Raw genomic sequence first — 20,299 nt, 5'->3', positions numbered from 1 at the left:
TCTGATTACGGTTTCGATGCGGTTGTTTGCAGGTTTGACCATTGTCTTCTGGCCACGTTATGCAAACGTTGACATGCTTTTCAGTCACTTCAGCGACAATCAGCAACAACAGATAATTTGTTAATGTTATCAAATTCATTGTTTGAAATTCTTTATTTAAGTTGGGATTTTCTGCATTCCTCTATCTCTGTATCACACACAGGGATCATTGCAGTTATTCTTTGTAGGCAGATCACATATCTAGCAGTGACCACAATAGTAGCAGAACATAACTACTTATTATTCCAAAAGAAAACTTAAAGGGCTTCTACTCATTTATAACTTTAAGAATTGTGCTTTGTAAATTGTACAAGAGCATAATATAATGCCTTAGTCACATGAGGCCTTTCCAGACCAGTCAATAGAAAGCACTGGGAGCACTGCAATGTCTGCTCAGTTTGTGACCCCATTCACCAACAAACATTTGCTATATTTTTGAAACACTCAGTGTAAACACAATATGTAGGTATTTCATTCATTTTCTCTCTGACAGAATGTGGCACAGGAGTCACCAGTGCCATGTAGGAGGGATGTATTCTTCCCAATGGGGTCTTGACAATGCCAGTAACCTTTTCTGTGGCACTGTACCCACAAACACGTCATTGTTTAATGGTCAATCCCACACCCATGCCAAGTAACCGAGGGTCACTTTCATTCACATTATTCAAATCATGGTTGCTAGGGTAATTTGGACCCTAGAGACAAGATTGATCAAGTTTCAAACTGGAGAGCGGCTGAATAAAAAGCTAAATAACTCAAAAACCACAAATAATAAAAAATGAAAACCAATTACAAATTAAATAACTCATAAACCACAAATATAAAAAAATGAAAACCAATTACAAATTGTCTCATAATATCACTTTCTGCATCATACTAAAATACTTATCATACTTATTTAAAGGAGAACAACACCTTTAAGGGGCTTCTTCCTGGGGGGAGATATGGAATCATGCCAACTCCCCTTTAGACTCCCCCTTGCGCGGATCACTGGTTTCATTCAAGTCATTGATAGGCGAGTTATAACTTTGGTCCTTTAGCACCTTCAGCCTCTGCGGGGGTCTACCAAGGTACAATGGAAGCCCTACAAAACTATGATACAGTATTATATTATTATGCCACAACAAGGTGCAACCTAGGACTTAGGGTCCCTATACACAATACTAATACAACAACTTAATCATTGTACTTACAGCAACTACATTGAGGCACCTAGTTCCCCTATACCACTACTTCTATTCAACAAGCTTCTTCCTCTGCTCCCTGTCAGGTATTTTGGGTCTATTATCTCATTCCAAGTATCTTCTCAGTCAGGACCCACTCGCAGGTCCACAGTTGGATCACAATAATCAACATAACATTATAACCAGGACACCAACAACCTCAGCTCCTGTACTTTCTCAGCTGTTGTTAAACTACAACTCCCAGCATGCCCTGATAAGTGAGACCCTGCAGGTGCTACTGCACAAGAGCTTACCTTGGGGGGCAGTGTGAAGAGAACAGGCAGAAGGATCAGCGGTGTTGCAATGAGAATGATATATTTCCTAATGCACCAGAGCTTCTTGACCAGAGCTACAATGACAGACATTCTGTAGCACAAATGGGAACTGATTCAGCCTCTTTCTCTCTCCCGGCTCAGGCTTTTGTATTAGTGTGAGTAGACAGGGGGGACCGACCAATCACACGTCCTCTTCCACCCGCCTCCCACAGCCTATTGACACACAAACTAATCACAACAGTTTCTTTTTTGTCTAGTGAAATATTTTCTAGGATAACATTGTTTTAGCTGTGCCCTATTAACACCTTGACAGCCGGGCGGCTTGTGAACAACTTGCACTAATTACATAAGGCCTGGGGCTTTGAAGGGTTTCTGCATGGGACCCAGATGCATGCTGGGGGTGAACTTCGTAATCCAGTATTTGGTTTGGACGTTTTTAAGGGTCAGGGCTCCGATTTGTGGTAGTCGCCCGACGACACATCTCCTCTTCTTCGAGGCAACTAATCTCCCCGAACTGCCCCCGCCGGCTAGAATGTAAATCGCCTGCAGGATGGCACTCGGAGTGCTTCGTTTTCTGAAGTTGACTCACAAGGAAACTTCGGGCGACTTCGGGAAACTAATCGCTCCCAGTGCCATCCTGCCGGCGATTTACATTCTAGCTGGCGAATAGTCTCCCCGAATCTGAGCGTGTGCCCTGACCCTTAATTGGGAAAAAATATAAATATGTAGGAAGTTGCATTTTTTTCCAGAAAAGGTGGTATCCCTAGGCCCACCGGCTGTCCCACCAACCCAGTCTGACCCTGGCCCCATCATCCACCACCTTTTTTGGAAATTTTGATTTATATGTATATTTAGATTTTTTTTCCCTATTAATAACATTGGGGTTAAGCATTATTTTTACCGGTCAGGTCAGTAAAATACTAGCCAGGTGGCAACCCTACCCACACCAGTGATCAGAGATACATGGGAAACCCTCAAACTCACCCACTGGGATTAAAGCTCAGCCAGGACAGTATAGTGATCAGATTCCCAACAACAGACCACTTTATAGCACAGGTATGGGATCTATTATCCAGAATTCTTGGGGACCTATGGGTTCTCTGATCCAGCATTCTTGGGGAACTGGGGTTTTCTGGCTCACCCACTGGGATAAAGGCCCAACCAGAGTAGTATGCTGATCAGATTCCCAACTACAGACCAATTTATAGCATAGGTATGGGATCTATTATCCAGAATTCTTGGGGACCTATGGGTTCTATTATCCAGAACTCTTGGGGGCCTGGGGATTTCTTGCTCACCCACTGGGATTAAAGCTCAGCCAGGGCAGTATGATGATCAGATTCCCAACTACAGCCTTATTTATAGCACAGGTATGGGTTCTATTATCCAGAATTCTTGGGGACCTATGGGTTCTCTGATCCAGAATTCTTGGGGACCTGGGGATTTCTTGCTCACCCACTGGAATTCAAGCTCAGCCAGGGCAGTATGATGATCAGATTCACAACTACAGCCCAATTTATAGCATAGGTATGGGTTCTATTATCCAGAATTCTTGGGGACCTATGGGTTCTATTATCCAGAATTCGTGGGGAACTGGGGTTTTCTGGCTCACCCACTGGGATTGGATCTATTATCCAGAATTCTTGGAGACATGGGGTTTTCTGCCTCACCCACTTGGATAAAGGCCCAGCCAGGGCAGTATGCTGATCAGATTCCCAACTACAGACCAATTTATAGCACAGGAATGGGATCTATTATCCAGAATTCTTGGGGACCTGGGGATTTCTTGCTCACCCACTGGGATTAAGCCCCGGCCAGGGCAGTATGGTGATCAGATTCCCAACTACAGACCAATTTATAGCACAGGTAAGGGATCTTTTATACAGAATGTTTAGGACCTGGAGTTCTCTGGCTAAAAACGTATAAACGTTTAACGTTGAAATAAAGCCAAGAGGCCAGTGAGTGCCGGGCTTCAGAGCAGGGGAGGAGGACTACACTGTTTATATGAGATTTTCTTGTAAATGTTGATACAGGACAGTGACTTGGAAATATAAAGCAGCCTGGCTAGTTTCACTGGGCAGAAGTGAGTCACAACTAGGGTTGCCATCTGGTCAGTATTTTACTAAATGATGGTTGATCCCAATGTTATTAATAGGGAAAATGATAAATATATAGGAAGGTCAGCGATCCCAATGTTATTAATAGGGAATAAAGATAAATATATAGGAAGGTCAGTGATCCCAATGTTATTAATAGGGAATAAAGATAAATATATAGGAAGGTCAGTGATCCCAATGTTATTAATAGGGAATAAAGATAAATATATAGGAAGGTCAGTGATCCCAATGTTATTAATAGGGAAAATGATAAATATATAGGAAGGTCAGCGATCCCAATGTTATTAATAGGGAAAATGATAAATATATAGGAAGGTCAGCGATCCCAATGTTATTAATAGGGAATAAAGATAAATATATAGGAAGGTCAGTGATCCCAATGTTATTAATAGGAATAAAGATAAATATATAGGAAGGTCAGTGATCCCAATGTTATTAATAGGAATAAAGATAAATATATAGGAAGGTCAGTGATCCCAATGTTATTAATAGGGAATAAAGATAAATATATAGGAAGGTCAGTGATTCCAATGTTATTAATAGGGAATAAAGATAAATATATAGGAAGGTCAGTGATCCCAATGTTATTAATAGGGAATAAAGATAAATATATAGGAAGGTCAGTGATCCCAATGTTATTAATAGGGAATAAAGATAAATATATAGGAAGGTCAGTGATATGATCCCAATGTTATTAATAGGAAATAAAGATAAATATATAGGAAGGTCAGTAATCCCAATGTTATTAATAGGGAATAAAGATAAATATATAGGAAGGTCAGTGATCCCAATGTTATTAATAGGGAATAAAGATAAATATATAGGAAGGTCAGTGATCCCAATGTTATTAATAGGGAATAAAGATAAATATATAGGAAGGTCAGTGATCCCAATGTTATTAATAGGGAATAAAGATAAATATATAGGAAGGTCAGTGATCCCAATGTTATTAATAGGGAATAAAGATAAATATATAGGGAGGTCAGTGATCCCAATGTTATTAATAGGGAATAAAGATAAATATATAGGAAGGTCAGTGATCCCAATGTTATTAATAGGGAATAAAGATAAATATATAGGAAGGTCAGTGATCCCAATGTTATTAATAGGGAATAAAGATAAATATATAGGAAGGCCGGTATTTTTTCCAGAAAAGGTGGCAACCCTAGTTCCAACATCATGGCGCTTCTTGTTATCAAACAGGGCAGTCTTCTCCAGGGGTTTAACTACAGAGGAAGCAGACCCTGCGGCTGCAGAAGGGCCCAGGAGGTATAGGGGCCCCATGAGGCCCTAATTCATATACAATTTCATTAAGTATTGGTAAAACAGGTCAACCTCTAAACATTTTAGCAGCCTAAAAAATAATTTGTTCTGGGGCCCAGTAATATTTAGTTACACCACTGGTCTCCTCGCTCTACACATTGGCACAAGATGGAGACAGTAAATCTTTATAATGGGGTTGTACAATGTGATGCAGGGTTTGGGGGCAGATTGCACAGGTTATCCAAGGGCCACAGACATTCAAGGTTGTGTATAACCCAGTTATCATTAATGAGAAATAATGGCGGAGAAGATATTGGATGGAAGACTTCCATCCTCTCCAAAACTCCCCATTTTGGCACAGTAATTCAAATTCCTCAGCAACTCAACCAATCTCTAAAGGTGGCCATAGACGCAAAGATCCACTCGTTTGGTGACATCGCCAAACGAGCGGATCTTTCCCCGCAGTGGCGTAACTAGATATTACTGGGCCCCACAGCAAATTTATATTAGGCCCCCAAAACACTCAGAGGTTGTCCTGTTTTACCAATATATATTAAAAATTGCTCATTAAGTAGGGCCGCATGGGGCCCCCTATACCACCTGGGCCCCCCTGCAGCCGCAGGGTCTGCTTCCTCTGTAGTTACGCCCCTGTTTCCCCGATATGCCATTAACAAGCATGGCTATATAGGGGGTAATCTGAACGATGCGATTACGATGCGCAATGGGCTCCGGCGGGATCGGTCGGGTCAAATCAAACCCGTCCGATCGACCAAACGACCAATCTCCACCGGACGAAACATGTCGCACTCTCCACACACACGATCCGAAAAACGTACGAATCCTCGATACGTACGATAGGATCTTTGCGTCTATGGCCAGCTTTAGATTAACATTTGGGCGGATCAGTGTTGTAGATTACAAGCAACAAGAAGTCAAAATCTTTGTTTTGGACTTTCTCAGAAATCGATGTCATGGAATAACTTGCACGGAATCATGGGGAAAATGTAATTGTGCGATCAAATTCCTCTATTTGTGCTGATTTGTTTCCCTCTGCAACAAAAGTCCATGAAATGATTCTGTTCTGTATTGTCTGACAGACAAGGGCTTATCAGGAACATGAACCCCCTCTATTTGATTTTAGTCTTGTGCAATTCTCTTATTCCCTCCCCCCCCTGTGCTGTAAAGATAAGGAACCTGATCATCTGGATTTACAAATATTTGCTGGGCTAAAAGTTTTATACGACAAAATATAAACTATCCAAAGAACTCGCATGTCAGCTTATTATGGGACAGACTTTCCCGCAACATTTAAGTAGCCCTGTAGCATCAGCTTATATTACAGCCAGGGAAGCTCATTTTCTGCTGGATAATTAGTGATGAGCCCTAAGCTTAGCTTCTCAACAGCCAATCAGAGCCCACTGAGCATGTGAGTGTCACAGACACTTTCCAAGATGGTGACCCCCTGTGACAAGTTTGAAGTCCTGGATCATTGCTGCTATTGACAAGCTCAAACTTTAGCCTCGTGCAATACGTTCACTATATAAAATATGCCATTTTTAGTGTTTCCTTCCCGTTTAATACAAAAGCAGTTTATTTGATTTCTATAATAAATATTGATTGGGGGGGAACATTATCCCTTATAATACATGAGTGATACTCAGAGTTCCCTGTATAACTCAGCCTGCAGCCTTGTGCCTTTATATGGTCACAGAACAACCCCTCAGTGACTTCTAATATCCTTATCATTTACAGTAGGGGGTACATTATCCCTTATAATACATGAGTGATACTCAGAGTTCCCTGTATAACTCAGCATGCAGCCTTGTGTCTTTATATGGTCACAGAACCCCTCAGTGACTTCTAATATCCTTATCATTTACAGTAGGGGGTACATTATCCCTTATAATACATGAGTGATACTCAGAGTTCCCTGTATAACTCAGCCTGCAGCCTTGTGCCTTTATATGGTCACAGAACAACCCCTCAGTGACTTCTAATATCCTTATCATTTACAGTAGGGGTACATTACCCCTTATAATACATGAGTGATACTCAGAGTTCCCTGTATAACTCAGTCTGCAGCCTTGTGCCTTTATATGGTCACAGAACAACCCCTCAGTGACTTCTAATATCCTTATCATTTACAGTAGGGGGTACATTATCCCTTATAATACATGAGTGATACTCAGAGTTCCCTGTATAACTCAGCCTGCAGCCTTGTGCCTTTATATGGTCACAGAACAACCCCTCAGTGACTTCGAATATCCTTATTTACAGTAGGGGTACATTATCCCTTATAATACATGAGTGATACTCAGAGTTCCCTGTATAACTCAGCCTGCAGCCTTGTGCTTTATATGGTCACAGAACAACCCCTCAGTGACTTCTAATATCCTTATCATTTACAGTAGGGGGTACATTATCCCTTATAATACATGAGTGATACTCAGAGTTCCCTGTATAACTCAGCATGCAGCCTTGTGCCTTTATATGGTCACAGAACCCCTCAGTGACTTCTAATATCCTTATCATTTACAGTAGGGGGTACATTATCCCTTATAATACATGAGTGATACTCAGAGTTCCCTGTATAACTCAGCCTGCAGCCTTGTGCTTTATATGGTCACAGAACAACCCCTCAGTGACTTCTAATATCCTTATCATTTACAGTAGGGGGTACATTATCCCTTATAATACATGAGTGATACTCAGAGTTCCCTGTATAACTCAGCCTGCAGCCTTGTGCCTTTATATGGTCACAGAACCCCTCAGTGACTTCTAATATCCTTATCATTTACAGTAGGGGGTACATTATCCCTTATAATACATGAGTGATACTCAGAGTGCCCTGTATAACTCAGCCTGCAGCCTTGTGCTTTATATGGTCACAGAACAACCCCTCAGTGACTTCTAATATCCTTATCATTTACAGTAGGGGGTACATTATCCCTTATAATACATGAGTGATACTCAGAGTTCCCTGTATAACTCAGCCTGCAGCCTTGTGTCTTTATATGGTCACAGAACAACCCCTCAGTGACTTTTTTACTGCATCAAGTTTATGGAGTGAAGTGCAGTTTTGTGCCATCCTACAACTAAACATATTATTGCCAAAAAATAGAACACCAGGGGGGAAAACCCCAATACATCTAATGGGAAACGACCCTGGTATAAACGCTACAGCGGCTAAACAAACAGTTAATAAAATAAATGGCAGCAACTTCCCAGGAACCTGCTGATGAAAAGCTGAGTCAGTGGATCATTAGCGGAGACACAATATTAACCTGGGCACATGGGCATCTTGGCATTTCTTAACATCACAAGTCAGTGGACGATGACACAGCAACTGTGAGTTCTCTGGGACAGTAAATCCAAAATATCATGTGATCTCACATACATCAGGGCACGTGGCTGACCCCACTGGCATTCACCATGTTGCCATACATTGCCTGAAATTATGTGCACCCCACCATAACCCCACCGTTTGGAACCTGCACCCCACCCTAACCCCACCGTTTGGAACCTGCACCCCACCCTAACCCCACCGTTTGGAACCTGCACCCCACCCTAACCCCACCGTTTGGAACCCGCACCCCACAATAACCCCGCCATTTGGAACACCACCACTTCCAAAAACCAGGCTGTGCCAGTGAAAACCAGACAGGTGACAACTCTAATCTTGAAGATGAACTAATTATTAGTTGTAAGTTGAGTGCACCATGGGAAAAACCAAATGAACTCAGCAAAGAACGGAAGACCTGCTCAAGTCTGGTTCCTCGTTGAGGACAATTTCCAAAAAGCTGAAGGCCCCCCCGATCATCTGAACAGTTATATGCAAATATAAAAGTCTTGGGAGCGCACAGAAACTGTATTGTTCAGGAGGGAGTCTTAAATTAACCCCCAGGGATAAACACATTTTGCTACAAAAAGCTCAACTGAACCCCAGGACAACAACAAAAGAACCGGTGAAGAAGATGTAGGATTTTTACTTTCCAGACACCGCAGGCCGGAGCTCCTATCAAGAGAAAACTGCACCGGCACCGGCTAGGGATGTCACCTGATTTCACCTGGACAGGCTGATTTTTGGAAGGACTGTCCGGGGGAAAACTGCCTGTCTGATTTCCAAATTAGGAAATCCGGACAGGACATTGAATGACATGGCAATCAGCCAATTGCTAATCACCACTTCATCCCCCCGATCCCCATCATCTGCCTGCCCCCTGCCCCTTTTCCCCCAATCGGAAACAATGGCAACACTAGCACCTGCCCGGGGTTCTTCCAGTGAGCGATCATCTTCTGTTCTTCTTCTTTCTTCAAATTTCCCAGGGCAGACGAATGTGTAGGAGAACGAAAGTGGCTTAAAGAGGAAGTAAACCCCTTATTAAAAGAAAAACCTACCCCCTACCCTACATAAGCCCCTCCCTCCTCCCCCCCAGCCTAGCTGCTACCCCGGGCAAATGCCCTTAAGTTTTTACTTACCCCTCGGTGCAGATTCCCGGCATCGGAGTTCACGGGCGCTACCATCTTCGGTCTTCATCGGGCCTTCTTCTGGCGATTTGGCAATTTCTGTGACATTCAATGCATGCGCAGTTACGGAACTTACTTCCCAATGAAGACTGAAAAGAAGATGGCTGCCGTGAACTTCCGATGCCGTAAATCTGCACCAAGGGGTAAGTAAAAAGTTAGGGGCATTTACTCGGGGTAGCGGCTAGGCTGGGGGGGGGGGTGGGGTCTATGTAAGGTAGGGGTAGGGCTGCCACCTGGCCGGTATTTTACCAGCCTGGCCGGTAAAAATGACGGTTGATCCCAATGTTATTAATAGGGAATAAAGATAAATATATAGGAAGGTCAGTGATCCCAATGTTATTAATAGGGAATAAAGATAAATATATAGGAAGGTCAGTGATCCCAATGTTATTAATAGGGAATAAAGATAAATATATAGGAAGGCCGGTGATCCCAATGTTATTAATAGGGAATAAAGATAAATATATAGGAAGGCCAGTGATCCCAATGTTATTAATAGGGAATAAAGATAAATATATAGGAAGGTCAGTGATCCCAATGTTATTAATAGGGAATAAAGATAAATATATAGGAAGGCCAGTGATCCCAATGTAATTAATAGGGAATAAAGATAAATATATAGGAAGGTCAGTGATCCCAATGTTATTAATAGGGAATAAAGATAAATATATAGGAAGGTCAGTGATCCCAATGTTATTAATAGGGAATAAAGATAAATATATAGGAAGGTCAGTGATCCCAGTGTTATTAATAGGGAATAAAGATAAATATATAGGAAGGTCAGTGATCCCAATGTTATTAATAGGGAATAAAGATAAATATATAGGAAGGTCAGTGATCCCAATGTTATTAATAGGGAATAAAGATAAATATATAGGAAGGCCGGTGATCCCAATGTTATTAATAGGGAATAAAGATAAATATATAGGAAGGTCAGTGATCCCAATGTTATTAATAGAGAATAAAGATAAATATATAGGAAGGTCAGTGATCCCAATGTTATTAATAGGGAATAAAGATAAATATATAGGAAGGTCAGTGATCCCAATGTTATTAATAGGGAATAAAGATAAATATATAGGAAGGCCGGCATTTTTTTCCAGAAAAGGTGGCAACACTAGGTAGGGGGGTAGGGTTTTTTTTAATAAGGGGTTTACTTCTCCTTTAAGTTCCACTTTTTCCTCTACTGTGCATGCGCACCAACGAGAAAAAAGAAGAAGCTGAAAGAGGCCTGTCAATGGCCTGTCCGCATTTCCAGATTTCACCCGGACAGTCCGGTTTTTGGAAGGGTTGTCCGGGTGAAATCTGGACAGGTGCCAACCCTAGCCGTTTTCTGGTGCACCCGCCCGGGATGTCAGGTAAGTATATACAATCACTTGGCACTAGGGATGCAACGAATCCACGATTTTGGATTGGCCGAACCCCTCGCGAAAGATTAGGCCGAATACCGAACCAAATCAGAATCCTAATTTGCACATGCAAATTAGGTATGGGAAGGGGGGAAAAATTACTTCCTTGTTTTGTGACAAAAAGTCACATGATTTCCATCCCCGCCCCTAATTTGCATATGTAATTTAGGATTCGGTCGGGCAGAAGGATTCACCGGAATCCGAATCCTGCTGAAAAAGGCCAAATCCTGGTTGAATCCCGAACCAAATCCTGGATTCGGTGCATCCCTGCTTGGCACCCCCAAGTATAAAATGCCTTTCCTTCTCCTTTAATCCCAGACCCTTGTCATGTCCCATCTGAATAAGAGATTTTCCACTTTCAACTTGACAGAGGACTTGATCCCCCTCAAAGCTCCATGGTCGGCCTAAAGGTTCCCACCAATCCCAATAACCCCCAGCTGATACACTGATGCACTGATGCGCTGATGCGCTGATGCGCTGATGCGCTGATGCACTGATGCGCTGATGCACTGATGCGCTGATGCACTGCTGGACCAACCAGAAACTGAAGTGGAAAGAGAAGCCAATGGGCTTCAGCCAGAATTAAATACACATCTATAAAGAGCCGGCCGAGCCAAACACAGGGCAAGAGACAAGAACTAGATCAGAAATAAATATTATTACTAATAGTAATAATGACAAAAAGAAAACAGCAAACAGATGGTTTTGTATAAATTTTATTACATGCCAGGCCTTTACAGTGGGGCTTTAAATCTTTAGTGACGGGCGAATCTGTGCCGTTTACCGCGAAATTCACAAAAAATTCGCAAACCACATTGAAGTCAATAGGCATGAAAATAATTTTGATTTGCGTCAACGAAATTTTTATAAATGCAACTATTTGGTCCAAATGCATTGGGCGTCCAAAAAATTTTGACGCGAGCCAATTTTTTTTGGACGCAGCAGTTTCGCTAATCCCTTCACTGCAGTGAAACATTGATGTTCGCCGCAAATTCATGTCTGCCGAATGTTTCAACTATTGATGAAGAATTGAATATTACTTTTCCTATAATTACAGGTATGGGACCGGTTATCCAGAATGCTCGGGACCCGGGGTTTTCCAAATACGGGCTCTTTCCGTAATTTGGATCTCTATACTGTAAGTCTACTAAAAAACAATTCAAATGTTAAATAAAGCCAATAGGCTGGTTTTGCTTCCAATAAGGATTAATTATATCTTAGTTGGGATCAAGTACAAGCGACTGTTTTATTATTACACAGAAAAGGGAAATCATTTTTAAAAACATGAATTAATTGTTTAAAATTGAGTCTGTGGGAGACAGCCCTCCCGTAATTTGGGGCTTTCTGGGTAAGGGGTTTCTGGATAACGGATCGCATACCAGTACTACAGGTATAGGACCTGAGGTTTTCTATATAATGGATCTTTCCACAATTTGGATCTTCATACATTAAGTCTACTAGAAAATCATGTAAACATTAAATAAACCCAATAGGTTGGTTTTGCCTCCAATAAGGATTAATTATATCTTAGTTGGGATCAAGTACAAGCGACTGTTTTATTATTACAGAGAAAAAAGAAATCATTTTAATCATTTGAATTATTTTATTACAATGGAAGTCTATGGGAGACGGCCGTCCCGTAATTCGGGAACTTTCTGGTTAACGGGTTTCCGGATAACAGATCCCATAGCTGTATTTGGGAAACGCAGCCACGCGTATTTATTAAATACGTACTTAGTTTATTAAAATAAGTTGCTGGAGGGAAGGCAATAACGGTTTCCATGGAGCAGCGCATGACATCACAATGGGATCTGCCAGCAACAATCACTCATTGTGATTTCACGTCAGTCACTTTCAGTTCCTGACGTGTGACGGTACCAATAGGAAGCCATCATGACTGAAGGAAATTACCCCCATTTTTATCCTTATTTATATAATCCTTATAATACTACTCTTGAGGGACAAAACTGGCCAAGTTCCCCGGCAACTCCGCAGCCTCCATATAATGCTCTTTCAATCACTGATCCAGTTTGGGAAACTATTGACCCGTATCCAGACCTCCAGGCCCTGTTCCATGAGTTCAATCAGCGCTTCTTTTCCGGGATGTTGCCGGAGATGGAAGTCAAGTGGAGCACGAAGATGACTCGGTGAGTTCTACTTAGGGATGAAACAAATCCAGGGTTCGGTATGGGATTCGGCCACGGTTGGGCCTTTTTCAGCGGGCTTAATTGAATCTGAATCCTAATTTGCATATGCAAATTAGGGACGGGAAGGGAAATCACAGGACTTTTCATCACAAAACATTTTTTTCCATTCTGCCTCTAATTTGCATATGCAAATTAGGATTCAGTTCGGCTGATTCTTTCACAAAGGATTCGGGAATTCCGCTGAATCCCAGATAGTGGGTTCGGTGCATCCCTATTTCTACTGTTTTTGATATTTTCATGAGGCCCCGCCTGTTCCTTCACATCCCAACGGTCTCCAGTCTGCTGAGCTGGCAGAGAATGTTTGCCGTTAAACTGGATTTCCAAAGGGTTCAAACTAATGTTAGATACGGTCACACGCAGGGTTGACTGGGCCGGCGGGACACCGGGAAAAAACCCGGCTCTAAATCCGCACCCAGAAACTTTTTTGTGCCGCAACCTCGGCAATAACATTGCGTGCAGCGCGTCAGCGCAGCAATGGAGGCCGGAGGGAGGGCTCTGGGACAGCAGCCCCGGTGGGCCCCCCAGTCCAACCCTGGTCACGTGTCTTCTGTAGGTGAACTGAATGTGACCCTGTCTTGTATTTGTCCTCTGTTAATGGGAAAACTCTGCCATCACTACAATAACTGACTTAATTGTGGTTGGATCATCTATTTCAAAAATACCTTGCATCACTTTTATTCTAGAGTTTCATTTTGGTATTATATGTTTTAATTCGGGCGCTGCCCTCAGACGTTTCCTAGAAGGCACAACTCAAGATAGATACGTACATGTCATACTTATTAGTAGGGATGGGAGAATTTGACCCGTTTTGTTTCGCCAAAAATTCGCCGCCGGCAAAATGTCACCAACGCCTATTAAACTCTATGGGCGTCAAAAAAAATGTTGCTGCGCATCAAATTTTTTTTTTTACACGCGTCAATGGGCGTCATTTTTGCAGCGAAACAAGGCGAAAAAAATTCGCCCATCCCTATTTATTAGGGATGCACCGAGCCCACTATTTGGGATTCGATCAAATCCCAGAATCCTTTGTGAAAGATTTTCAATGCAAATTAGGGATGGGAAAGGAAAACGTTTTTTATGTTTATTTCCTTGTTTTGTGACGTAAAATATGCATTTGTAAGTGCAAATTAGGATTCAGTTCAGAGAGGCCCAATGATTCAGCCGCATCCCCGAATCTGAACAGAATCCTAATTTGCATATACAAATTAGGGGTGGGAAATAAAATAAAAAAAAATTACATTTTTTCCCCCCTTATTTTTATGGGATTTCCCTTCCTGTCCCTAATTTGTTTATGCAAATTAGGATTCGGATTAGGTTCGGCCAGGCACAATGATTCAACCGAATCTGAATCCTGCTGAAAAAGGCCAAATCGTGGATTTGGTGCACTCCTAATACTTATGCTGTTTACCAGTTGGGGATTCAAACTATTGGCTCATGCTGGAGTCAGCCCCATGTTTCATTTATAAACACTGGGCAAATTTGCACATGGGCAGTTACCCATAGCAACCAATCAGTGACTGGCTTTTTTCAGCCAGCTGTCAGTTGAACAATGAAAGCAAACATTTGATTGGTTGTCATGGGTTACTGCCCAGGCGCAAATTTGCCCAAAATGAGCCCCACTGATCCCCAACCAGTAGTTTGTGAGTAACATGTTACTCTCCAACCCCTTGGATGTTGCTCTCAGTGGCCTCAAAGCTGGTGATTATTTTTGAATTCCAGGCTTGGAGGCAAGTTTTGGTTGTATAAAAACCAGGTGTACTGCCCAACCGAGTCTTGTGTAGGCTGATAGTCTACATGGGGCTACCAAATAGCCAATCACAGCCCTTCGTTGGCAGCCTCAGGAACTATTTTCATGCTTCTGTTGCTCCTCAACTCTTCTTACATTTCAATGTGGCTCACGGTTGAAAAAAGCTTGGGGATCACTGCTCTAACTGACACCATAACCACAACTAATTACCCCCATATCTCCCGCTGTCTGTCCGAGACGCAGCAGGAGGGGCTTGTTTGATGCAGGAATAACATCAGCCTATGGGGTAATAACCGTTAAACAGATCTTTTCAACTCAACGAGTACAACTATGGGGTCAATTTACCAACGTTCGTGCTTCGTACTAATGCCTTTAAACCACAAAAAAAGTCCTAATTTATTAAACAAACCACGGAAAACACAAATACAAAACGTTGCCATGCAAAGGCTGCCGAGCTCATGTAGAAGTCAGTGGGGGTCATTTATCAACGCAGGGCAAATTTGCCCATGGCCAGTAACCGATGGCAACCAATCAGATTGCTGCATTCACTGTCCTGCTTTTAGCTGGCTTCAAAAAGCTAATCACTGATTGGTTGCTATAGGTAACTGCCCATGGGCATAATTGCCCAGTGTTAATAAATGAGCCCCAGTGGGTCCTTTTTCAAGTTACACCTTTTGAAATTTCTTATGAAAACAAAGTTCTCGTATTCGAGAACACACTTGTGCTTTTTACGATAGGATCTTTTAATAAATGACTTGACATCTGCGGTTTTAGTGAATGGAGATTTTTTTTTTTTTAGTGGTTTAAAAAAAAAAACGTCTAAAAACCAGACAAATCCAAATTTTGATAAATGCGTGAATCCATTTGTGAATCACTAACGTTTGTTTCGCAATAATATGTGTGTGTATTAGAAGAGCTAATCCTGTGCATCTTATTTGTTTGTAGAGCGGCTGGTATGACCCATCATTTACTGGGTGACAATGACAATTGCGTACAGTGCAAAATACACCTGAGTCAGCCAATCCTCGAACTGCGGCCTAGAAGGGACACCGTGGAAGTAAGAGATTTGTGTCTTAAGTCTTCATTGTGTGTTTCTGTTACAAGTGTGGGACCTGTTATCCAGAATGCTCTATACCTGGGGTTTTCCAGATAATGGATCGCTCTGTAATTTGGATCTTCATAAATTAGAGGGATACTGTCATGTCATGTCAAAACGCATCAGTTAATAGTGCTGCTCCAGCAGAATTCTGCACTGAAATCCATTTCTCAAAAGAGCAAACAGATTTTTTTATATTTAATTTTGAAATCTGACATGGGGCTAGACATATTGTCAGTTTCCCTGATGCCCCTAGTCCCAATGTGACTTGTGCTCTGATAAACTTCAGTCACTCTTTACTGCTGTACTGCAAGTTGGAGTGATATCACCCCCAGCAACCTAACAACAGAACAATGGGAAGGTAACCAGATAGCAGCTCCCTAACACAAGATAACAGCTGCCTGGTAGATCTAAGAACAACACTCAATAGTAAAATCCAGGTCCCACTGAGACACATTCAGTTACATTGAGTAGGAGAAACAACAGCCTGTCAGAAAGCAGTTCCATCCTAAAGTGCTGGCTCTTTCTGAAAGCACATGACCAGGCTAAATGACCTGAGATGCACCTACACACCAATATTACAACTAAATACACTTGCTGGTTCAGGAATGACATTTTATATTGTAGAGTGAATTATTTGCAGTGTAATTTAGAAATAAAAACATCATAAAAATCTTAACACTAGAAAATCATGTGAATACTGGGGGTTTTATCAATATCCGAAATTTTCAGAGTATTTTATTTAAGAAAAGTCCGACCAAACTAGAATTTACAATGTGACTTTATTTATTATTAAAAAAGCATGATATAATTGGTTCGGGGAAAACTCTATAAAATCAACTGAAAATCCAAAATGATTTTTTCCCCCTGAACCTTCAGCCTTTTCCCCCCCAAATAGTCCGAAATAGTTAGATCAGTGCAGAACACAGAAACTTCCAAATAGGATAGGGACCTCTCCCACGGAGACTTTTTGCAGCATCGGACTTAAATAAATCTAGAAAAATTTTCACACTGAAAATTCTGATTTTGTATTAAATTTTTTTTTCTTGGCATTCGGACTTTAATAAATAAACCCCTAAATAAGCCCAATAGGCTGGTTTTGCTTCCAATAAAGATTAATTATATCTTAGTTGGAATAAAGTACAGGTATGGGACCTGTTATCCAGAATGCTTGGGACCTGGGGTTTTCCGAATAACAGATCTTTCCCTAATTTGGATCTTCATACCTTAAGTCTACTCTAAACTATAAACGCTTTCTCTCTGCAGTCCCTTCTCCATGAGATGATCCATGCCTACCTGTGTGTCACAAAATCAAAAGATCCGGGTGATGATCACGGCCCCAATTTTCAACATCTTATGGGAATCCTTAATGAAACTCTTGGCACAAACATAGCGGTAAGTACTTTGTTATTATTATTATTATTATTATTATTATTATTATTATTATTATTATTATTATTATTATTATATGATTTGATGTAGGAATAGACAGCGAAAGTTACAGGGATTAGACACACCGATATAGGGGTTTATTTATCAAGGTCCGAATATCCGAACCTCGAATAATTTGTAGTTTTCGGAGCAAAAAAAAACGAGATTTATTAAAGTCACTGGGGATGTCCGTACCCATATCCGATGGTTTTGGGGTTTTGGCCCAAAAAACTCCAAAAAATAGTCGTATTTTCAGAAATCTATGAACAGTTGGGGAAAGCTCCGAAGTTTGCCCACCCCTATTTTTTTGGGCTTTTTTCTTCATAAATAAGGTTTTGCTCGAAGTTTGATATTAGAAATACTCAAATTCGGACCTTGATAAATAACCCCCATAATAATGATTAAAGGAGTGGATTCGGCCGAACCCCCGAATCCTTTGCTAAAGATTTGGCCGAATACCAAACCAAATCCGAACCCTAATTTGCATATACAAATTAGGGGTGGGAAGGGGAAACCATTTTTTTACTTCCTTGTTTTCTGAGAAAAAGTCACACATTTTCCCTCTCCAAACCTAATATGCATATGCAAATTAGGATTCGGATTCGGTTCGGCTGGGCAGAAGGATTCGGCCAAATCCGAATCCTGCTGAAAAAGGCCGAATCCTGGCCGAATCCATGGATTCGGTGCTTCCCTAATTTTTAGTATGTTATAGTGCAACCAAATCTAAGCAACTTTCAGTTGGTCTTCATTATTTATTTTGTATCGTTTTTGAATTATTTGCCTTCTTCTTTTGACTCTTTCCAGCTTTCAAATAGGGGGTCAATGACCCCATCTAAAAAGAAATCAAATGCTCTGCAAGACTATAAATATTGTTGTTGCTTCTTTCTTTCTATTCAGACCTCTCCTAATCATATTCCAGTCTCTTATTCAAATCAATGCATGGTTGCTAGGGGAATGTGGACCCTAGGCACTAAAATTGCAAACTGGAGAGCCGCTGAATAAAAAGCTAAATAACTGAAAAACCACAAATAATAAAAAATGAAAACCAGTTGCAAATTGTCTCAGAATATCCCTCTCTACTTCATACTAACAGTTCATTTAAAGGCGAACAACCCCTTTAATGGGACTCTTCCCGGATGCCGGGACATGTTTAGAATTGTGTAGTTGCAGTTAGACTGGGTCATAAAGGCAAAGTTACACTTGAAAGCCATAGAGTAAGTGCCTGGGGTGATAAACCTTTTATCTTGCACTGTACAATACATCAAAAGTGAAAGGTGTAATTAACAAGAATGACATCTGACCCCCAAGTACTAAGGCAGAGACAAATGCTCAGATTCGGGGAACTTAGTCGCCCGACGACAAATCTCCTCTTCTTCAGGGCAACTAATTTCCCCAAACTGCCTCCCTGCTTCGTTTTCCAAAGTTTCCATCCCATCAGCGATTTAGATTCTAGCCAGTGGAAGGCAGTTCGGGGAGATTAGTCGTCTCGAAGAAGAGGAGATTTGTCGCCAGGCGACTAATCTCCCCGAATCTGAGCGTGTGTCTCTGCCCTTACATTCTAGCCAGTGGGAGGCAGTTTGGGGAGATTAGTCGCCCCGAAGAAGAGGCGTTTAAGGGCAGAGACACACGGTCAGATTAGTCGACCGGCGACAAACCTGCTCTTCTTCCGGACGACTAATCTCCACGAACTGCCTCCCGCTGGCTATAACGCAAATCGCCAGCGGGATGGCACTCGGAGCACTTCGTTTTCCGAAGCTGCCTCACGAGGAAACTTCAGACGACTTCAAGAAAAACAAATTGCTCCGAGTGCCATCCCATCAGCGATTTACATTCTAGCTGGCGGGAGGCAGTTCGGGGAGATTAGTCGTCCGGAAGAAGAGCAGATTTGTCACCGGTCGACTAATCTCCCTGAATCTGACCGCGTGTCTCTGCCCTAAAACGCCTCTTCTTCGGGGCGACTAATCTCCCCAAATTGCCTCCCGCTGGCTAGAATGTAAGGGCAGAGACACACGCTCAGATTCAGGGAGATTAGTCGCCCGGCGACAAATCTCTTTCTTCGGGACGACTAATCTCCCCGAACTGCCACCCGCTGGCTAGAATCTAAATCGCTGATGGGATGTCGCCCCGAAGAAAGAGGAGCGACTAATCTCCCCGAATCTAAACGTGTGCCCTGACCCTAAAACTACTGCATTCTACATCATCTTTTGTCTACTATAGAGATAAGGTGAACAACCCCTATAATAATTGGCTGACATTTTCTTTCTGTTGTCATTTGCGCAGATTCAACACAACTTTCACAAAGAAGTTGAGGCATTAAAGAAGCATCAGTGGGAATGCGATGGGCCCTGCAAAAAGATTGTGAAAAGAGCAAGAAACCTGGCGCCCTCCGCCAAGGAGCGCTGGTTCCAAGAGCATGAGCAGACATGTGGAGGAAATTTCATAAAGACCTCTGAGCCTTAGGGTCCTGCACAGAAGAGACCCTCACTATGGGAATGCTAAACTAATACGGCATAGCTCTGGAGGTTTGGAGAAAACATGTGATCTCCATAGAGAGCTGGCATGAGATGTTTCACATGGGCAAAGACTCCTACGTCTACGTTGAATTGGCCAAGGACTATGTAAAGCCAATAGGAGCCAGAAGAGCAAAATTGCCTCCAAACCAGAGGAGCAGAGTTTAAGCTCCAGTGAAGACAAATAACTGCCAGAGACTGTATGCAACTGTATGAAGTAAATATTGGATCCAATAAAGAACTAAAACTCCATAACAGACTCATTTGTGATTCATGAAGGTTATTTCTATCTGTCTATACAACGGAAGCCGACTAAACTACAGCACCCGAGGGATAGAGTATCTGTTAGCTACACAGCCACAGGTAGTTTCCCTAAGGAGTGTAAGACATACCTGGAGATCCCCTGGCTTTCTTACCTCCCGGTGCATCTCTAACCGGCTGAGGGTGGCAGCGCT

The 20,299-nt window shown here is 42.0% G+C and overlaps 2 protein-coding genes across 4 annotated transcripts in view; one reads left to right on the top strand and one right to left on the bottom strand.

Moving 5' to 3' along the window:
* slc13a3.L (solute carrier family 13 (sodium-dependent dicarboxylate transporter), member 3 L homeolog) overlaps positions 1 to 20,299 on the bottom strand; it is a 70,515-nt gene that overhangs the window by 41,436 nt on the left and 8,780 nt on the right. The window contains 1 exon segment of one of the 3 annotated variants that reach the window (NM_001092875.1): positions 1,517 to 1,767. The exons of 1 other annotated variant lie outside the window; for it this stretch is intronic. In NM_001092875.1, coding sequence (NP_001086344.1) covers positions 1,517 to 1,627 — 111 coding nt within the window. In that variant the 5' untranslated portion in view covers positions 1,628 to 1,767. 3 annotated transcript variants of the gene reach the window in all.
* LOC121398344 (DNA-dependent metalloprotease SPRTN-like) lies at positions 9,500 to 19,955 on the top strand. Its single transcript, XM_041577510.1, has 5 exons — positions 9,500 to 9,587; positions 12,883 to 13,000; positions 15,753 to 15,864; positions 17,170 to 17,298; positions 19,615 to 19,955. Exons 1-5 carry the CDS (start codon positions 9,500 to 9,502, stop codon positions 19,792 to 19,794), a joined length of 627 nt encoding a protein of 208 aa, XP_041433444.1. The 3' UTR covers positions 19,795 to 19,955.

This window comes from Xenopus laevis, chromosome 9_10L, assembly GCF_017654675.1.
Source record: "Xenopus laevis strain J_2021 chromosome 9_10L, Xenopus_laevis_v10.1, whole genome shotgun sequence".
NCBI lineage: Eukaryota > Metazoa > Chordata > Amphibia > Anura > Pipidae > Xenopus > Xenopus laevis.
Note: the sequence above shows the minus strand (reverse complement) of the source record. Positions and strands in the feature narration are given on the sequence as shown.